The sequence below is a fragment of the Astatotilapia calliptera genome, chromosome 7 (assembly GCF_900246225.1).
Source record: "Astatotilapia calliptera chromosome 7, fAstCal1.2, whole genome shotgun sequence".
In the NCBI taxonomy this organism is placed as follows: Eukaryota; Metazoa; Chordata; class Actinopteri; order Cichliformes; family Cichlidae; genus Astatotilapia; species Astatotilapia calliptera.
In genome coordinates this window covers 3,506,256-3,527,129 of record NC_039308.1, presented here as the reverse complement: position 1 = coordinate 3,527,129, position 20,874 = coordinate 3,506,256, and the positions used below count along the sequence as shown (strand labels likewise).

Genomic DNA, 20,874 nt, shown 5'->3' with positions numbered 1-20,874 from the left:
ACACTATTTATGTACTTATACGTATGTATAAGTCATCACTTATATTGCTTTTTAACCTTTATTTGCGTACTTATCGATGTAACAGTCAGTATAAAACTGAAGTTAATACAATAATACAGTATCCAGTTGTTAAGTGATGACATGTAATCCCTGGTTCATTAAAGCTGTTGTCATTTTAGTGAAGTGTTTTAATGCTTTGTATCTTGCTTTATTTAATCTGAAGCCCTGCCAAAAAATATTCAGTGATCAGTGCCGGCCTCTCTGGGTTTTTATTACCACTAGTTGTCTGCAGGACATCTTAAAGCTTAGTTTTTAAAACCTTATAATGTAACTACACCCCATTACCTCACAGATTACAAGACACCAAATATTTGAACGGGTCAGAAAAGAATCACTCTGAGGCTAACAAAGATATGAATGGGTACATGAAGCCAAGAACCAGGAATTTTAATATAGTGAGTAATCTCAACCATGCAGCAGTAGATTAATGACAGTGTATTATGACTAAGCTGATGGTGTGCATGGATCCTAACGTCAGTAACCATACTGTTGCTGTTGTTTAGTTTTTTGTCTTCATTTATGTCTGAAGTGATAGCAGAGCTGTTGGTTTTAATTTTTCAGAAACCCCTAATTCAGAACATGGTGTATCATCTTTAGGTGGAAACCAGTGAGATAACTTTATGTCCTGTTTTTCATGGATGCCTGGATGTTAAACTTGATGGTCACATCTGGTAGAGCAGCCACACTGATCACTTTATTAAGTATGAGAGAATTCAGACAGTTTTTAACTCTCAGTCATGCTGTAGAGTATTTTTGAGTTTGGGAACTGAAGAGTTTTGACCTGGAAACATCCAGGACCTGGAAGACATCAACTTAGGACTTGACTTAAGAGGCAGGTATGGACAAAAGTATTGGGTCACACCTCTTGGTCTTTGAATTCAAGTGTTTCCAGTCCATTTGCTACAGGTATATAAAATGAAGCACCTAGCCATTCATTCTGCCCTTAGAAACATTTGTGAAATATTTGGGTTGTTGTAAAGAGCTGGTGAATTGGAGGGTGGTGCTGTAATAGGATGCAACTGTTGCAACAGTTATTTCTCCTTCAGCTGTGTCATATATTATGGCAAAGTGAAAGTACGTAGGAACCACATCATCTCAGCCATGAAACGTCAGACCACATAAAGTTGGGTTGCCGAGCACCAAATCACAGCAACAGTCACCTCCAGGTGCTTTTTTTCTTCTTGGGTTCTTGGGTGCATTTATTTTTCCCATTTTAATTTACAAAGCTATGAATGTGTATAAATTCGGCAGCAGTACACGCTCCTTGTGGTCATTGGATTCCGTAGCTTCATGCAGCTTTGCTTCAGTTTCACTACTTCTGTTCTGGCCATCATAGCAGACGTACATTTTCAGCATTGGTGTCAAGAAATGGCACCTCACTAACTGTTAAAAAGCAGCAACCATTATTCCCAACATACGCTGCCATCCTCTGACACGTTACAAACACTAAATGTGCTGATGTGTGTGGCCTTCAGTCATTCATGGCTTCCTAATTTGGCATGAAATCCTCAAAACTGGGAGAAAACAGGCTCTAGATGGAGTTAAATTCTGAACCTGAATATCTCTGCATGTTTGTAGGTGCACACAGCTTCTTTCCCCGGCCTTTAAAGTGTAAATGATTTTTTTTCCCATGTCACAGAAGAACCTTTTAAAATGTACTGAGCAGACATATTCGTGTGTGTGTGTGCGTATGCATTTCTATTTGTGTGACAGTGAAAGAGATGAAGTGTATTCATGTTCCCCCTGCAGTCATTGCTCCTCCAGCTGTAGATGGCTGCTGTGATAGGCAGCAGAGGTTGGCAGCGAGAGGAAAGGCTTCTCCTCATCCTCGCAGTCGCCTCCTCTATCGTTCCCTGCATCAAATTGGAGCTGTCAGTCAGCTCTCACCCGCAGCACAGCACACTCTATCAGACCGCAACAACCGCGGGAAAAAACACGGCATCAGCGAGCGGCGACATAACACCAAAAGGGAGAAGGTGCAGCGAGTGCTGAAAGGAGGGCATCTGGGATTATTTGATGAAATGAAATCAGTGCTGGTTATCCGCTTATAGAAGATAAATCACTCTGTCCTTTAGAAAGTTTCATCTCACCTCCAGCAGGTAACGCAGCCCGACAGAGGGAGCAGCTGCAACTGATTTAAGACCAAATTCACTTTCAGCTGACTTTCAACTGCAGCTACATACAAATGGCACAGCTTTCATTCTCAATTAATTTCCTTATAAATCAATTTGATACTTTCATTACAAGTAAGGAGAAAAACTAGGCTGTATGAAAACTTCCTTCAGGGGGAGGTTTTAAACACTTGTGTTATCCTGCTGTGTCTTAAAATACAGCTTTAAATTGAAGTTTTTCTTTATTTTCTACCATATATATCCTGGAATATGACAGATGTGTCTCATATTTTAAATAACAAGGCCAGCATATGTACAAGTAAGTGTGAGCCAATCACTCTAAATGCTCATGGTCATTATATATGGTCATTACAGCTGCTGTCCTAACCTACGGTTTGCAAGAGGCAGCCAATCAGAAGGAAGTTAGGACCACAAGACGACCTACATATGTATGATTTTGAAGTCTGATTCATGCAAAGCTATGCTGGTAAAGTCCAAGAGTCCCCTTTGATAAATAGGTGTTGCATTACTATATATTTTACTTAATAGTTTCCAAGGTAACGGTTGTTAACACACACACCAAAATAAATAATGGCGTACCATCTAAAATAGTCACGGTTTTGAATTCCCAAATTTAGAAACTCATAAGCAAAACATTTTAGAAACAGAAGTGATTATGCTGTGTCATGAGAAAAGCGTTGGTTCTCTGGGTGATGCACAACAATTAGTTTGGACATTTGTGGGGGAAAAAGTATTTTTCCCAAACACCCTGTAAATGCTGGTTGGTATGTTCTGTATACTTCCTGTCAATTTAAGAGTGTTTTCACAGCTGCACCTGAACTCTGGTTTATTTTCCCTATTTGAGAAGGTATAAGAGGAATAGGAGGGTAACAAGACACAGCTGTGGACAGTCAAGACAGAGAAGGGAAAAGTAAAACTAAAAACGCGACACCGGAGCTAAATAACTACCTAAAGCAGGACGTAAGAAGCAAGAACAGGGAAATTCAGAATAAACTAGAAAGACTGAATAAACTCAGAAACTGTAATTAAGGACTAGTTGATAAAACTCAAAATGGACTCAAAAACTAGCATAAGAGCTAAACAGGCAACACTTTAATAAACAAGAACTTTCAAATCAAACTGGAAAAAGCTACAAGTTCTAATCTCATCAGCTGATTTGGATGCAAACGAAGACCAGCCATGAGGAATGCTTTGCATTAAATGAGTCTTACATGAATGTCAAGTTCGCATCAAGTTATCCAATAAGCTATATATCTCTGCTTGTTTTTACAAACATCAGTCTTACTGTTGAGCTTCATTGCTCCTGTTACAATCATCAATCATTAAAATAATAAAAAAGTAAAAAAAAGACAAAACAGAAAAGAAACTGGGCTTCCTGTACAGAATGGCAGCATCCCATCATTCTGATGTGTTGTATTTCACATACAGTTCAGAAAGAACTGCATAAGTGCATGCATGAAAAATAAACTATAAAATATATAACTTTTAGAACACGTACCCGTCCAAATATTTACAGTTTAGCCTGTATGGATTTGTATTTTACAAACCGCTGGACAGCATCGCTTTTAACAAACAGGAGGAGAAGGTGTAGGTAATGTTTTTAGCAGGATATTACTTCAACTTTGGTTCTCTAAAAATCTAATTAATATCCTGCTAAAGCAGTGAGTTAAGCACGACGGGAACATTTTAAAATAAAATACAGTGTGAGTGTTTATGGTGACGAAAGAATATGGAACATTCCTTATTAATGGGGTTTTAATAGTTTGGAGTAATGATGCAGCTCTTTGGCATAAAGCAATGCAATGTACTCAAACAGTTTCACTTGGATGCATTCAGTGTTGGTTTGTCTCTGTGTGTGAGATTTATTTGAAAAGACTCTTAACCTTTAAATACTTTTTTATTCATGCAACCTACCCTAACCTCAGCCTTCTATACGCGTTTACATCTGAAAGTATTAAAAGGAAATTTGGTTTTTAATTGGGAATTAAACTCAAAGATCACAAAATCATTAAAGCATCATAAAAAAATCTATACAAATAATTTGAGGAGAAGTTATTGGTTCAGCTTCTCAATGCAGATTAATAGAGCACATTAGTGCCTCATAGTTTGGTTTCTCATATCAGGAATGAAGCATTCTTGCAAGAAGATGAACGAGAGGAGCTGAAGGACGACTCATGACCTGTCCACTTGAGCAGACTGTCCTGTTGTCTCTGCTCTTTAGTATTCAGGCCTGTAATTGGATCACAGTGATGCTCTACGAGTTGTATGTCATCCTCATATTAAACCTCTTCCTCTATTAGTTTAATTGGCATATTCAACCTCTGAATGGAGGGAGTAGTGTGACGGTTATTTGAACTAAATCTTAACATCAGACCACCTGCAAATATTTAGTCAGGAAATGTATTAAATCTACTTTCCATGCACCATCAACACAGGAGCACCTCAGGGATGTGTCCTCTCGCCACTGCTCTACTCCCTCTACACTTCAGACTGTGTGGCCACCCATGGCTCCAACACCATTGTGAAGTTTGCTGACGACACAGTGGTGTTGGGTGCCATCTCCAACAACGATGAGGGGGCCTACATGGATGAAGTGAAGAATCTGGCATCGTGGTGCCAGGACAACCACCTCCAGCTGAACGTCAGCAAGACCAAGGAGCTGGTGGTGGACTTCAGAAGGGGTCAGCACAGAGACTACAAGCCCATTATCATCAATGGAGCTCCAGTGGAGAGGGTGCAGTCCTTCAAGTATCTTGGTGTCCACATCTCCTCAGACCTGACATGGGCTGCCCACATTCAGGTCCAGACCAAAAAGGCTAGGCAGCGCCTGTATCACCTACGACAACTGAGGAAGTTCAGGGTCTCTCCAAAGATCCTCAGGATTTTCTATACAGGCGCTGTGGAGAGCATCCTCACACAGAACATGACATCGTGGTTTGGGAACAGCTGTGTGAAGGACCAAAAAGCTCTCCAGAGAGTGATCCGTACAGCAGAACGCTGCTGCAGGATTGCTCTCCCCCCGCTTCAGGACACCTACACCAGGAGATGCCGGACTAGAGCAGCGCAGATACTGAAGGACCCGTCCCATCCTGGCAACAAACTGTTCCAACTTCTGCAATCTGGTAGAAGGTTCCGCATCATCCGGGCAAGGACAGAGAGACTCAAGAGGAGCTTCTATCCCCAAGCCATCCGTGCCCTAAACACACACACCCGCCCTCTCACATCATCTATAATTGACTGAGTCAGGACTCTTCCAGACACTAAACCAAGGCACAATGTACATTTCAATTCCTTTAATTTTAAATATGTTTATATTGTCTATCCTGTAAAATAGTCAGATATCTATTCATATTAATGTACAGAATTCACCTGCTTGCTGCTACTACTGCACATTCACCCAGTATATATATATATATATATATATATATATATATATATATATATATATATATATATATATATATATATATATATATGTTCTTCCTCTACACCCCCCCCCATAATTTTTGCACATGTCGAGGAGCGTGTCAGGCTACATTTCACTGTGTGTTATACTTGTATAACTATGCATGTGACAAATAAAGAACCTTGAACCTATGTTGCATGTATTCCCCGTGTTTTCCTTATGTTTGCCTTTCATATTTGCAACAAATAGGTACACGGGCAGCTTTGTTGTAGACCACATGGCCACTGGTTTTCGAAGCCTCAACATTAACACTTTGGTCACCAATGTTTTGGGTTATTGGAGGCAGAAGTTATCAAATCTGGACAAAGGATGACTTTGTTGGTTACCGCAGTCTGTATCCATAAAGACACAGATAGCTGCTAATTAGGGCTAAATAACAGAATAAAATCTTGGACTTTGATTCACCAAAACTTGAGCACAGGCTTCCTCATGTGAGTGCATGGGCATATATCAAGGAGAGACCACATCAGGTACTCTACAGATGCACGGTGCACAGTAGTAGAGTCATATCTTCTCGTAGAGTCAGCTGTGCAGAGGGACATTTTTTAGAGCACTGAGGTGTTCACACAAATGCTTTGAGAGAGGTGTAAAAGAGGCCAGCTGTCTCCCTGGACGACCACCAATGAGCAAAGATGGAGGTTTATAACGTGAACGTCAGCCACCTTATAATGCAAACCCTTCTGAGACACCTGTGTGACCTCAAACACTCGCACGATGGTAGGCTGGGGCACCGACTCCAAAATGATTCTCCTATTTGTTCTGATGAGTTTTTGGTTTGTCTTTGATTTTGGTCGTCAGATATTTAAATTAACCTTGAGACTTTTTTTCTGCAGATCATAACAGAAATCTCTCGGTCACTCAGACATCTTACTGACGCAATACTGAAGCATCAAATGTGGATTAATCCACCACTTAAATTCACTGATTCCTCCAGATTAAGAAAAATAGCTGCATTAGGAAATTATTGACTGTTGTTTTTAAATGAAGGTATATATTTTACAAGTTCATTCTAAAGATTTGTGTTTGGAGTTGCAAGCCAGAAACATTGCAGGGAAAGTTCAGAGAAATAAAAGCCTTTAAAAAATAAAAAGATTATTCTTTGTTTCCTCTCCGCTTTCTGCTTTTAAAACTTTAATAACAAAGATTTTTGTGTATAAAAATGACTTCAAACAAGCTGCTCTTCATAAAGATGAACTCTGCTCACAACATAAATTTGCCTTCATTTCATTGTAACAATAAAGTAGCCGAGATGGAAACGAGCAGCATGACGCTACCGCCTCAGGCACTGGTGCATCATGGGACTCGGTCTGCGAGGGTGTGAGTATTTAAAGCTTGCATGTGTGTGTGTTTATTTTCAGTGCGTTTGACTATCAGCGAGTTCCCTCTTCGGTCCCTGCGGATCCCAGTCCTGTAAAACAGCCCCGCCCTTCGTCTTCGTCATCTTCCTCCTCTTCATTGTCCAAAGCGGCTCTGAGAATGAGGAGCAGCAGGCCGTCCAGAAGGAGCAACAACACACACACCTCCGCCTCCAGCAGCAAATGTAAGAGGATGCTGTGCTGATAGAAAAATGACTTTGAACTTTTAAAGTTTAAACAATTTCAGATACAAAATTACAAGGTTTATATTTCTGGTATTATTTATATTATAGGTCAGTTATAGGGTGATGTAGCCGTGGATATTAGCTCTAAGTAAATGGCATTAAAGTACAAAACTTAACTCCAAATAATTGAACAATACTGGCAGTGGACATGCTTAATTTTCTATATTTAAAGTGGTAACATTTCACTATTTTGATATTTATGCACATTCTCATATCCTGCAAAAACAAAGAAAATTAGTTTTGTCTCCACCAGCTTGGAAGTGGTGAAGATGTGTGTTTAACCTCTATGTTTGTGTTTAGCAACATAAAAACCCAGTTTTTCATTTGTTTGGAGCCTTGGGCGGCCGTGCATCGCTTCCTCTTCACCAGCTATTTTCAAACTCTGTTGAAGGCCCATTTTTCCGGCCTGCACATGTGTAGTTGAGTGGCAGTGATCACAGTGATCTTTCACCTTGGATTTCATTCAGCTTAAATTCAGAAAGGAAAGATGGTTAATAGGACAGGTGCTGAGAAAAGGCTCCAGTCACACACCTACTGCCAACTGCCTGGCAACCATCAGTCGCTAGGGGAAAATGAGTATTCCCTGATCAGCGAGTGGTTGCAGGAGGCTGTTTGCTGGTAGTGAAAGAGTGAATTCTATTTTATTTATATATCATCAAATCACAACAACAGTGCCCTCAAGGTGCTTTTTCCTGTAAGGTAAAGACCCGAGAATAATATAGTGAAAACCCAAACAATCAACCCCCTTGCCCACCATGTTCAGATACAGAAACTTATAATCAGCATGTTTGACCAATTACTATGATCCTATGATTCCTATGATCAAGTTGTATCCTTGTTTGATTTAATTGTCTTTATTCTTTTCCTCTTTTTTGTGTAAAAACGTGGTCTTTTCGATGTATCATTTAGACACTCCTGAAATAATCACATGGCGCTCATATCTATAAGTGCAGAGTCCTTCATAATGCACTTAAACAGGTGCTGCACTTTCAGAGAGTGAGCTCAGTAGGCTCGTCATGGCAGTTTCTGTTAACCAAAGACAGAAAGTCTCCATCAAACATGTGGATTTTTGAAATCACTTAATAAGCGTGTTTGTTTACAAGGCAAAATAAATAAAGTAAAATAATACTGTGCTTAGCACTTGCCTGTTAACTGTACATATGCGTTCTTTTACCTTCACAGCGCCTAGTTGTCACAAACTGTTCCGAGTCTTCTTCTCTCGCTTTTCCAGTAAACTGTTTTTCATGTCCCAGAGAGACGTGCACTTTATCCATCCACTGAGAGCTACATGACCGTTAAACCTAATGAAAACATCAGCAAACATTAAATCCAGAGTCGTGGCTGTAACTCTGCCGAGGGTAAAGGACGAAGGGAAATACTGTGGCACGAGAAGTTCAGGAAGTTCAGCTGTTAAAAGGCTTTTATCGAAAAAGGGCAGAGACACCAACTCCCCGCTGCTGTCAGAGGACGATACGCAGGGGTGTTTAACGCCACATCCCTCACCAATTAACGGCTTTTAAATTTCAGACCCACACATGAGCCTCGGCCTTGATGTTCACATTTGTACATAGTTGTGATGTTCAGCCTGTTTCCCCCCCCCCCCCCTTTAAATCTGCAGCTCCTGTGGAAACCTGCTGCACTCTGAGGATATTTCCTCTCCAAAACCCTGTTTCATGTTATCTCCCGCCTGTGTGACAGCTCATCTCGGTGGTAAGGCCCCAGGGTGCTGGAGAGAAGGCGGGTGAGGGGGGGTGCTCCAGATGGTCTCTTCATTAAAAGCTTCTGTACCGCAGGGCTCTCCTCTCCTGCTATAACCCAGCCGAGCCTATCAGCTCTCACAATTAGACCGAGTTAATAGTGCATGGAAAATAAGAATTGTTTATACTAGTTTATTACAAGCCTTAATAGTTTTTACTGCGCCCCATCACAAGGAAATTAGATTGCCTTTGCAAGCTTCAGAGGTCGAAAAGCTTTCAGGATTGAAGTAGTTTTCAGGGTCATTTGGAGAGCTGTGTGCAGCAGAGTCAGTCCATTACGGAGCACAGCGAGGGCGAGGGCTCATGCAGCTGAAGAAGGCGGCAGCGCAGCGCTAAGAGTAACTGATGGTGCAGGAGCGCGGCCTTGACGACTGCACGGGTCACTGAATGACACTCGAATCTGCATGGAGCTGTAAAATCCTACTGCGGTCAGCGCTGACTTTTGAGTTTGCATCGGCCCACTTATGAACAGAAAATGACCCTGAAACACATCAGCGCAGCAAAGACAGAAGAAGAAAAAAGGACTGCTCAGAGTTGTTTTACATTACATGTTGGTTTCTGTTGTCATTTGTGGGCTCAGACCATCTACCAGTTGTTGATTCTCTCTGTGGGAATGTGGATTACAGAGGTTCATTAAAACTGCTGCTGATGAGATTTGAGATTTTCTTCCACACCCAGCTGCAAAGAAACATTTCTTTATGTCGCTGGATTTATGCACGCTGATATTGAAACAGACAAATCACTGCTGTCTAAAATGTTTTTGTCTGCTGCAGATTTGTCTAGACTGGCACTAAGATGCCCCAAACATGGCAAGACAAAGGGGTGTACCATCTATTTTTCTTTAATTTCCCTTTTTACACCCTTCTCTAAGCCCTCGCTGTACTTTGTGTGTGTCAGCGCTAGGATATCAAATAATTTAAATTAAACCCATGTTTTTAATAGGGGTGCAACGATACACAAAATTCACGGTTCGGTTCGATACTTTGGTGTCACGGTTCGATATTTTTTCGATACAAAAAAAATGTTCATGCATTTTTAATTTGTCATTTATTAAAATTATAAATATATATTTTAACTCAAAAGTACAGTTTTTAAATTTAACCCTAACCCTTGTGCGCGTTTTTTATTTTGACAGCGAATGCGCACCTGCGGACCACTTATGTGCAGCCCCGGTTATATAGCTCGTCATATTGCAGCCACAGAAATTATTTTGTCCATGAAACCATAAAGCTGCACTTTCTTTTTGCCTTATAGTCTGATTTGTCATAACTTTTCCGTTTTGTGGTAAGCTTTTCTTTGGCTGTCACTTCTTCACCCTGACCTGTCTTATTTGGCTCAGCAGAACTAAAATATATATCCTGCTGCTTTTACACGCACACTCACATAATGCTCAGCGATTCTCTGCGCGATCAACCTCTCACATGTTTAAGCTGCGGGAGATTTCACTTGTCATGTTTGCGTAGTAAGCTAACGATTAATAAGACGATGTCAGAGGAATTGGTGCACAAATTATCATCACTCACAGATCAGTGCTGTCGCTCTCTATACACAGTTCGCACGATTGCAAAGTGAAAGCAAAAAACAAGCGCAAATTCAAACGCGATTTCAATATGTCACATATTGACAGTGGCTCACCGATGCCAATGACATAATTACCCAGCTACATTTCCGAAAGAATGCAAAAGCATTGACATAGATTTTTCCTACAATAGCCGGACGGGCAGGGCAGAGATAGATTTTGGTAGCCCGACTGGAAAAACGCTAGCCCCGGGACGTCGGGCTAGCGATATTGCGAGCCCTGTATCTGATTGAGGAATCACTCATCTTTGGAAAAGAGAGTTTATTACAGAGAAATGGCTCTTTCCAAAATAAAAGCTATACTATACGCTTCTTCTGGGCTATATTCTCAGCAGCATATTAAACATATCAGGTCCCCATAAGGAGAATCATGTGCTAACAGCTGTCTAAATGACTCGGCTAAAGTTAGTAGCATGCTTGTTGTTTTTGTCTTTGCACTAGGATGATGTCGGTGTAAATGTGCAGTTTATATTCGTTGTGTTCCCACTAGTGCTTTCAGGTTAATCTCGTTGAAATGACCTTAACGCCACAACACGGCAAATCTCCGTTAACGAGCTACCCCTGATCGCTCCGTGCATGGGACTAGACGGCCAACACGTTAACAAGCTAACTGCGCTAACACACTAGTTCACACCCATGTAATTGAGCATTGCGTGGCACATCCGACATACTGTTTTACTTTAGTCCATGACTCACTTACCTTCAGGGTCATACGTCACATGAAAACCAAAATAATTCCAAACGCCAGATCTGAATGAGGGTGGGGGAGGTTCAATTTGCCATGTTGCAAGGAGAGCTTAACTTCTGTCTCGCTAGCTTGCCCTGCGCTCTTCCTTCTGACTATGCTGTCTGTGTGGAGCGCTCAGTGGATCTGCGCTCGACAGTGCAGCCTAGGCGGAGTAGTCGAACGCAGATTCACTGAGCGCTCCACACAGACAGCATCGTCAGAAGGAAAGTTGATAAAATAAATTACAAATGTTGTATTGTTCGATACATATGCGTACCGAACCGAAAGCACTGTATCGAACGGTTCAATATCGATACGAGTATCGTTGCACCCCTAGTTTTTAATAACTAGTGTCACTGTCCACGTGTTATGTCTTATCTGTACACCACATAAATTTCAAATGCAGGTTTGACATTAAACTGCAGGTCCAGGATTCAAACCCAGATTTAGCTTTATGTTCTAAACAACTGCACATTTGTTGCTTATAGGTTTTTACATGCATTCATTTGCATACTAAAAAGCTGTGTGTATTCTATGTTATGCACCCTCCTCTTGTGTTTGTTTCCTCATTTCCTTTTTCCTCTCTCACAGATCTCTCACAGTGTAACAGAGTAATTGATAAACTGTTCTGCCTCTATTTAAAGGAGGCTGAGAAAAGGGTCTCTTTCCCTCTCCCAGACCAAGCAGCTCTTCGGCTTCCTCAGATCGATCCCTGCCTCTTTGTGGGGATTTACTTCCTTTGCTTTTGACATGAATGTTCTGGTTGTCTGTTTTTCACAGCTTTATTTGCTTGTTTAATGTTCTTACCCCATTAGCTTAGGGAGGGAAGTTCTGGGTTCTACATTTCACATGGTGGTTGGTGCAGACAACTTCTACGTTTAGGTCATTCTGCTTCCTGTTGAACTAAAGGAACCTTGTTAGTAAACCAAATCTCAAGTGCGGTCACTGAGGCAGCTTGAGCCTTCATCTTCTCAACACTTGACAACATGTAAATAAAGCCATGCATTAGCCGGTCACATTCACATAACTTTATCTGTTGATTTTAACATAGAATACTTTTTAACCTGAGTAGTCGTTATAGCCTCATGCGTCAGTCTTTATTTTATTTTATGCATCATGAGCCAGATTAATCCCCCTCTCTTTCTTACATCTCTCCCTGTCTCTGCAGTGAGAATGGCAGAGCTTCTTTCCATCAAAAGGGAGCTGACAGTGATCAAGGTTCAGATCGATGGCCTGCTGGACTGCGTAGACAAGATGGACAGACAGAGGAAGGATGGCTCAGGTAGAGACAAAGAACTGTGCTGAAAATAATAATAATAAAATTTAATCCTAACGCCTTAATTGCAATTATTTTCAAAATTAGAGCTGCTGTATTTAGTCTGTGTGTGAAGCAATATTTCTGTGTGGAGTTTGTTTACACAGCCCGTGTTTGCATGGGTTCTGTCTAGATACTCCAACTGCCACTCACAATCCAAAGACATCAGTTAGTGGGGTTAGGTTAACTGGTGATTCTATATTGCACATAAGTGTGAATGCCAGATTGGTGACCTAAGCCTAAGATAGGCTCCAGCCCCTCTGTGACCCTGATAAAGATAAGGAGAAGAGAATGGATGGATAATTAGCTTCACTCCAAACCTTCCCTTACTTCCATGTCTTCCGCATGAGTCATCTGCTACTGAAGACCTTGACTTTTCACTTGACTGCTACACGTATTGCTTCCATTTTGAAATGCATCAACTGACCCCCAGACCGCACATCATAGATAAAATTTGTCAAGGTGCTGTAGTGGTAAGATCTATCCATCTATTTTCTTTAATCCCCCCATGGTGCTGGAACTTATCCCAGCTCCCACAGGGCAAGAAGCGGGGTACACCCTGGACAGAGACACAGACAGCCATTCACACCCACATTCATATGGTCGATTTAGAATCACCTGTTAGCCTAGCACTACTAAGTGCATGTCTTTGGTCTGCGGGAGGAAGCTGGAGAGAACCCCCACAGACACAGGGAGAACATGCAAGCTCCACACAGAAAGGCCCTGGCTGCACAGTGGATTCAAGTCCAGGTCCCCTGGAGCTTCCCTGGAGGACTGATTTACAGTAACTATAGACTGTATATAAGTAGCAGTCAGGTGTTTCCAATCAAATGTACTTGATTAACTAAACATCAGTAAGTGTGAACACGTCTTTGGCAGTTTGCTGGTCTGCAGCATTCAGGTGTTGATGTAATGTCACAATCTTCCCAGGACTGGATGTCCCAGAAAATTCACCCCAAGGTCAGACTTGACTTCAAGAAGTCAGGCTGGCTTCTTCTGCCTGTTTGAAATCAATCTCCTAAGCCCATGACAGTCTAGTTGTTGTCTTTGGTGCTTTGCCAGAATATGAAAAGGCCTGTTAGCAGGAATGTAAAACCAGGCTTTGAAATATATTCAGGACTACATTTCTGTTTACAAACGAATGAGAAACATCTAACGTATTCAGTCTCGGTCATTACTTTAGAGGTGTTTGACACTGACACGCATCCCGTTTTTATTAAATGCCTATATCAACCTCAAACATCAGACTGATCCAGGTCTAATCCTTCCTGAACTCTAAATTTGAGTTTATTACGGCAAATGATCCGTCGGAGCGTTCGGTGATGCAGAGAGAGTCGCTGTGTTTACCATCAGATGTGAGCCGGCTATCATACTGCATCTGTGAGTAATGGTTCAATGACAAAACTGCCACCAGTGGAGCGTGGATTATGACAGTGAGGTAAACAGCGATAAACACGGTCCTCATAACCTTTCATAAGCTCCCCTTCAGCGCTCAGGAGTTATCGTGTCGTCCCTGTGCATGTGTGTGTGTTTGGGTTTTATCTCCTCGGGTTGATAAATAGATGAGGAAATTATCCGATGTGACACGTTGACGGTCTTCAGTTTTTTGCGATTATTTCCTAGAAATGTGTTCCAACACTCAAATGAGAACTTCTCTCGCACACATGCAGCGAGTCGTCGAAGAGGGAGGTAATACTGCGGGTATTCGAGTTATGAGGGTTCAAATTCACTACAAAACTGACATTTTTAGAGGTTTGCATTAGATCTGAAAATGTTTCAAATAAAAATTTAAATTACAATATTTTGTTGTGACATGACTTGTGATTTTGCTTTAATGAGACCTAAAATCATCCATAACCACGTCTCGACACTGTTGGACGTCCACTTATTTATCGACAGAGAACTGTCACAGTGACTACTCTCTGTATAATGAGGAGAAATTAAAGGCTTAAAGAAAAAAATTGTTAGAAAAGGACTGTATTTAAAAGATGGATGTAGCCACGGCAACACCCCATTTGGTTTCTGGACTTTGAAGTATCAGTGTTAGCATTTTGACATCCTCCACCAAAAGCGATCGTATGAAATCAGGGATGCTATTGAAACGTGTTCTGTGATGTGACAAATCTGATGGACGAATCTGGGTTAGGTGAATGGAGAACATTACCTGAAAGACTGTGCCAACTATAACGTTTGGTGGAGGAGAGATAACGCTGCGGGGTGTTCTTCTGGAGTTGACCTGGGTCTCTTAGTTTCAGTGAAAGGAAAACGTAATGCCTCCACTTACCGAAACTTTTTGGACAATTCTGTGCTTCTGTGTGTGAACAATTTGGGGATGGACCACCTTTGACTCTGCCCCAGTGCAAAACAGAGGCTCATAAAGACACACCTATAGGATCAACTTGAAAATCAGTGTTTGTCTTTTCAAATGTTCTTCTAAATGGGCAGAAGTCCCCACACGCACTTCAAAGTCTTCTCAAAGGAGTGTTGTAGCTGCAAAGGGGAACCAACTCCATATTAATACCCAAGAATAGATGTAGCATTTAGGTGGCATGATATTGTGTGTGTGTGTGTGTGTGTAAGAGTGTCCTGAGAGCAGGGAGCCCAGTGTGTCGGATTCCTCTCGCCGAGGTTCAGTTAGCAGTCTGGAGCGAGAGAGTCCGGAGCCAGGGGAGGCCAGTGAGGACGAGCCGCTGCACTACCAGCACTACTACCCCTACAGCTACACCCACAGGGTAAATATACGCCCCTGCTTCCCCACAGCTACACCCATGCTACCATTGACTTACAGAATCAATATCAATCAATTTCACATACAGCCAAATTTTAGCTTTGCCTCCCGATCTTCAAATAGCTCCCAGCTTTCAGACACAGTCTCATGCTGAATAAATAGGAGTTTGTTTTCTTCTTTTAATGATATTAAACAGCTGTGGCATCACACAGCAGCAGGAAGCAGTTAACGCAGGTGTTACGGCAGCAGGGACTCCATCAGTTACTTTCCTGACGTTTCACTGTGGTCTCACAAAACCAGCTTGAACGGGTTTCAGTACAACAGCTGATGTGCTGTGCTTACACACAGCGATTATTCTTCAGTGCGCTAATATTTGCAGTAATGGTGTGACATTGCATTCACTGAACTCATCTAATTGCCTAAGTAAATGAAAATAAGACAGCAGATGGTAAGCCTAATAAAAAGTAATTACAGTAATACATTTGCTCAGTGGTTCTCCAACTTTTTTTATTTATTTTTTTATTCCTTTTTCTTCTGCCTGTAGTCTTCTGGGGAATGTTCCCTTGTCACAAATTCCAAATTAAACCCTTTCCCATGGCACAACAGTACTGGATAAACATATATTACTCACTCTATATACCACCACTCCTACTGTTGCCACTACTGCAGAGCAAATATGGAGTATATGGAGCATAGTTTCAGTACAGACAGTTCACAAAATAAAGCTCAGCCATAATCCTGGCAGATGGAACAATCTCCTACAGACCTGTTGACATTCATTGATTTATAGTGACTTGTTTAGAAAGTCTCAATCCAATCTGCAAGCCTCTTTGCAACCGACCTCCAGATACTCCATTCATGCACTTCCTAACTTAATCATTTATGGAGCTGTTGTTATGGCTGCCCTCTCTATTCTGTGCTGAGGTCTTGCTGCTCCCCTCAGAGATATACCACCACTATAAATGTCTGCCACTGGTAGCGTCTTTTGTCAATAGCGGTCCTGACAATTAATATATAGGCTCCTCCATGGAATACGTATCACTATTACTCACCCATTCTACTACACAGGATAAATATACCTTCACAGGGTAAACACACAGTATGTTTTTCCCTTTCAGTTACTTTATAGGATGAATTTAGCTACCCATAGTGTAATTTTACATGCCTGCTACCATCACTGCTAGTATAGATGTTTTACTACTACCCAAACAAGTTAAAGCCTTTTAATACTCAATCACTATCCCACAGAATGCATAAGTATCCCTATTACACACTAAGCTAGTCAAACAAGACGATGTACCTCCCACAGGGTAACCTCAACAACCTCTGGGGTGGCCAGCTCTGCAATAGCAGCTAATGCAATGCTGCCCTCTTGTGGAGAATTGGCTAACTCTGACTCAGGTGCGTTAACAAAACTGTCAAAACTCTCAGAATTATTTTTCAGTGTTTCACTAGTTATTATGGAGATTATTTTAATAATCAGTCAAACATTTCTTTTGCCAAACAGAAAGTAAGAAGTAAAAAATAATGTCCGCCACGATTTCCATATATCCAGTTAGAGTTTGAAAAAACAAACAGTTCATCTGTCCCAGTCCATCCTTTCACCTGTCTTCCTAAATCTCTCAGTCATATAGACTTACCAGCAGTAAATCTGTGACTCACCCACACTGCAGAGACACCATCTGTATAATTCCTGGTGGAAGATGTGTTTACCAGTCGCCTCGCAGGTCTTTTGATTCAGGATCTCACCGGAGTGGAGCAGATCGGCCGAGCGGAGGAGCGATGCTTTCAGTGTTTCTGTTTCTTTACAGGGAAACATAATGACATAGAATTAGCCTGCAGGCTTCCTATACCTGCCTGACAGAGCAAAGCTGCCTCATTAATCTGAGAGGAGGCAGAGAACAGACCGGCCCTTAATCTGTCGCATTGTTCCTCTGACAGGAAGAAGCCGAGTGTACATGAATAAAAGAGTGTTTTAGCAGGCTAATTACCATTTACCTCTTTGTGTGTGTGTGTGTGTGTGTGTGTGTGTGTGTGTGTGTGTGTGTGTGTGTGTGTGTGTGTGTGTAACACAATGTGTTATTATGAACAGGAAATGAGCATTTACGTGGACTGTGAGGATAAAGGACTTCCGGCTGCACTGAACATGAGGCGATGTGCAAATAGAGGCTAAAGCAGTGTTTTAATTAACCCACTGTCCTGTTAAGAGTAACTTTCTCTTTCTGTTTTCAGATAAAGCAGTCTGATCAGGAGGAGGACCTGTGATGCTGCAGTTCAGGTATGAAGGTGGCAAGCTGCCTGGCCTTATACGTTCCTTTGAAATGAACCTGCTTTGCTTTTCTTTGTTTTCTTTCATGTCTGTCTATCTAATGTTGGATGCTCAAATTAAACACAAACTGAAAATTGGGTTTGGGTTTGGAGGGCGTTGTGCTTTAATTTATGGCTGTAGACATAACTGAGCTTTCTGTGCATTTTTGAGCATCTTCATTGAAATTATTTGGGAAATAATATTAACTGTGAAGGATTACACCCTTACAGTTTATGAATACAGCTTGTTAACCACTTCAGGCTCAATAATGCTAATGCACTCAGTCCAAAAGTAATGTGTTCTGTAACAGCTGTCTTTTTATTAAGCAGGGCCAAACTTTCAAATAAAGGATCCAGCATTTGTACAAGTATTCCTCATGAGACTTAGTTTTGGACATTTGTTCCTATTCTTCGAGCTGCATCATGTCAAAGATAGAGGTTATCCATAATATTGGTCATCTCAGGCGCACAGCTCTAGCTGTGAGCACAGAAGCCCCGCCTACATACAGTTTAAACCTTCTGTTTCCAAGGAGCAGCCAATCTGAAGGAAGATGGGTTAAAAAAAAAAAAATCCTGCAGAGCTACTCTAATAGAGTCCATTAATAAAAATGTGCAAACCTACACTTTAATGTTAGGTCAATAAAGAATAAGTGCCATGTGTACATGTGCATATAAACATACAGATGTTTGCACTCACTGTGCATTAAGCCATGTTTCTAGAAGTTTTTATCAAGATTTGTTCACTGGCTTAGGAGGAGATAGGGGACGTACAAATATAAATACACTACGACCTTTATAGCATGAGATGGAGATGGAAATGAACAGAATATGTCCTCTTTAATAGGTTTTGGATAAAAATGGAGCTCAGAAGGAAGAGCAGTATGATGTAATAATAATATGATATGACATAACTTTAAATATTCTTTTATTGTAGAATCATTTAAACTATTTCCAGATCTGTCCTCTACCGTAACGTAGCACTTACTTTGCTGTGGAAGACTTCAACTAGCTCTTACATCAGTTGATTTTTGCAGTTAACGTGTGTTTGCTCTTTGTTTTTGCTAAAGCAACAAAGAATGCAAAAAACGGACTGTTTCCTGTGTAAGTTTATCCAACTAAAGCCAATGACTGTTTGGTGGTAAAACACATGGAAACACATTCGGCAGTGGTCAGCAGTAATTGGAAGTTGGACATTTGCGCATTAAGTATCCAGCCCTATAATGAAGATAGATCTGCTTTCTCTTTCCTTTACTGCCCAATACCTACAGCACATAGTTAATGGACTATAAAAGATTATTGTAGACACGGTAATCTCACCCATCAGTTTGACAAATCTTATTTGTGAAGCCTCATGCTGACTTTTCTCACCATCTTAATTTTTCGAAACAAGACGGTGATGAGTGGAGCTGAGAAATTGAGGGACAGTTAACACTCAAAAAATAGCAACAAGAATAATAATAGTGGCCAAAATTAACATCATATTGTTTTTAGTAAGACTTCAAATCAAATATTACGACTGTAAACTCAACAGCAAAGTGTTTCACCAAGGTACAAATCCTGGGAACAGATCACACTTTTTCCTTGTACTTCTATGGAACAGCCATATTTTTGCAGCAAGAGGAGTCGCCCCCTGCTGGTCATTTAGATTTAAGTCACTTCATGATTAGTCATTTTGGTGGATAAGAAGGACACATAAACCTTATTGTAGTTTAAACCAAATCTTTAAAATCATCAGGCTCCACTGATATTGACCTTAAAGTGTATTTCATGCCAACTTATGAGTTTTTTTGCATGTTTTACTCTCTCTTTGTGTCCTTTGTGTCCATGTTCACTTCCTTCCAGAAGCAGACGCTCAGATCTGTAACAGCTGGGATGGACGAAGCTTCAAGACGACGCTGGCAACACGACCTGCATTTGGACTGACTCTCCTCCACCCCTGATTTTTGATTTTTTTCACATATCTTTGACATTTTTATTATGTTGCTATGGTGGCCCTGAGAGGCCAAACGAACTGCAACTTAAGAAAACACCAGCAATAAGAAAAACGCTGCAAAAGCAAACAAAACAAAACGGAAACAGGAAAAACAAAATATAAATAGGGAAAAGGAAACAGAAATAGGAAAAAAGCCAAGGGAAGTTTCTGGGGAGACAATAACCTAACGCAGTGGTTCCCAAACTTTTTTTTGCTGGATTTTTAGGCTAATAGTTAGGCTAACACACTTATCTCTCATCTTTTCTTTTGTCACAAAACCGATAGATCCTCAACTTCTTTTAAGTGTCTCCCAGTGCAATCTTAGCATATTTTGGTTCCTGCAACGGGTTATTGTCTCCCCAGAAACACTTCCCTTGTGCTTTTGGAAATCTGTTTTTTCCTATTTCCGTTGTGTCTTGTGTGCTTTTGCAGCGTTTTTTGCTAATTGATGGTTGTTTTCTTAAGTTGCAATCCGTTTGACCTCTCGGGGCCACAGTATGTTGCACTGCCGTCACCTATGTTTTCCATTCCAGTGATCCACATTCACATGTTGACACATTAGACAATATCTGAACATCATAGAAAAGTTTAATAAAACATACTGATGGTTCTGCAGCTAAATACCTCCTCACAGCAGATTATTTTATTTTGGCCTCTGGGCCAACACCTCTGCACCGCCAGAAAACACTGCATTAGTGGGCTACACAGGCAAGAGCAGACTCATGAGCCTGTTGGATTATTTCCTTAACGTTTGAGTCTGTTTCATCACCCTAACCTTGCTTCTCATGTCAGACTCATCACTGTTATTAAAGTCTGTGTGGGACCAGCTGGCGGCTCCTTATCGCACAGTTTATTTTCATCAGGCCTGTTTTCATTATGTGTAACCAGCTGTGTGACCACATAATGCTTCTGCGGTACAGGCTCAGTGAGCACGGCTTTATGACTTTCTGGGTAAATTTCACTGTTCAGTCCACTCAGGAAATCACTTATAAAGTTATATATAGGCCCAGACAATTTCCTGAAATGAGCATTAGCTCATTAGCTCCATGTAGTAGATACGAATAGGGAAATGTACTTTTTCTATGATCATGAGTGATAGTTGGTTTCATGTGCTTGTTTCAGTTTAGCTTGGGTTAACTGACAAATAAACTGACAAACAGTTTGAGTTCAGTTTATTTCATGGATTAATTTGGCAGGTGTGGGTAACAATATCCTTCACGTGAACTAAAACT

The 20,874-nt window shown here is 41.0% G+C and overlaps 1 protein-coding gene across 1 annotated transcript in view; it reads left to right on the top strand.

The window, feature by feature from the left end:
- LOC113025114 (Golgi apparatus protein 1-like) overlaps nt 1-19,658 on the top strand; it is a 155,968-nt gene extending 136,310 nt beyond the window's left edge. Inside the window, exons 30-34 of the mRNA XM_026172549.1 lie at nt 7,017-7,198; nt 12,489-12,602; nt 15,216-15,367; nt 17,596-17,641; nt 19,513-19,658. Coding sequence (XP_026028334.1) covers nt 7,017-7,198; nt 12,489-12,602; nt 15,216-15,367; nt 17,596-17,628 — 481 coding nt within the window. The 3' untranslated portion in view covers nt 17,629-17,641; nt 19,513-19,658. The remainder of the gene's footprint in view (nt 1-7,016; nt 7,199-12,488; nt 12,603-15,215; nt 15,368-17,595; nt 17,642-19,512) is intronic.
- Nucleotides 19,659-20,874: the final 1,216 nt, after the last annotated feature.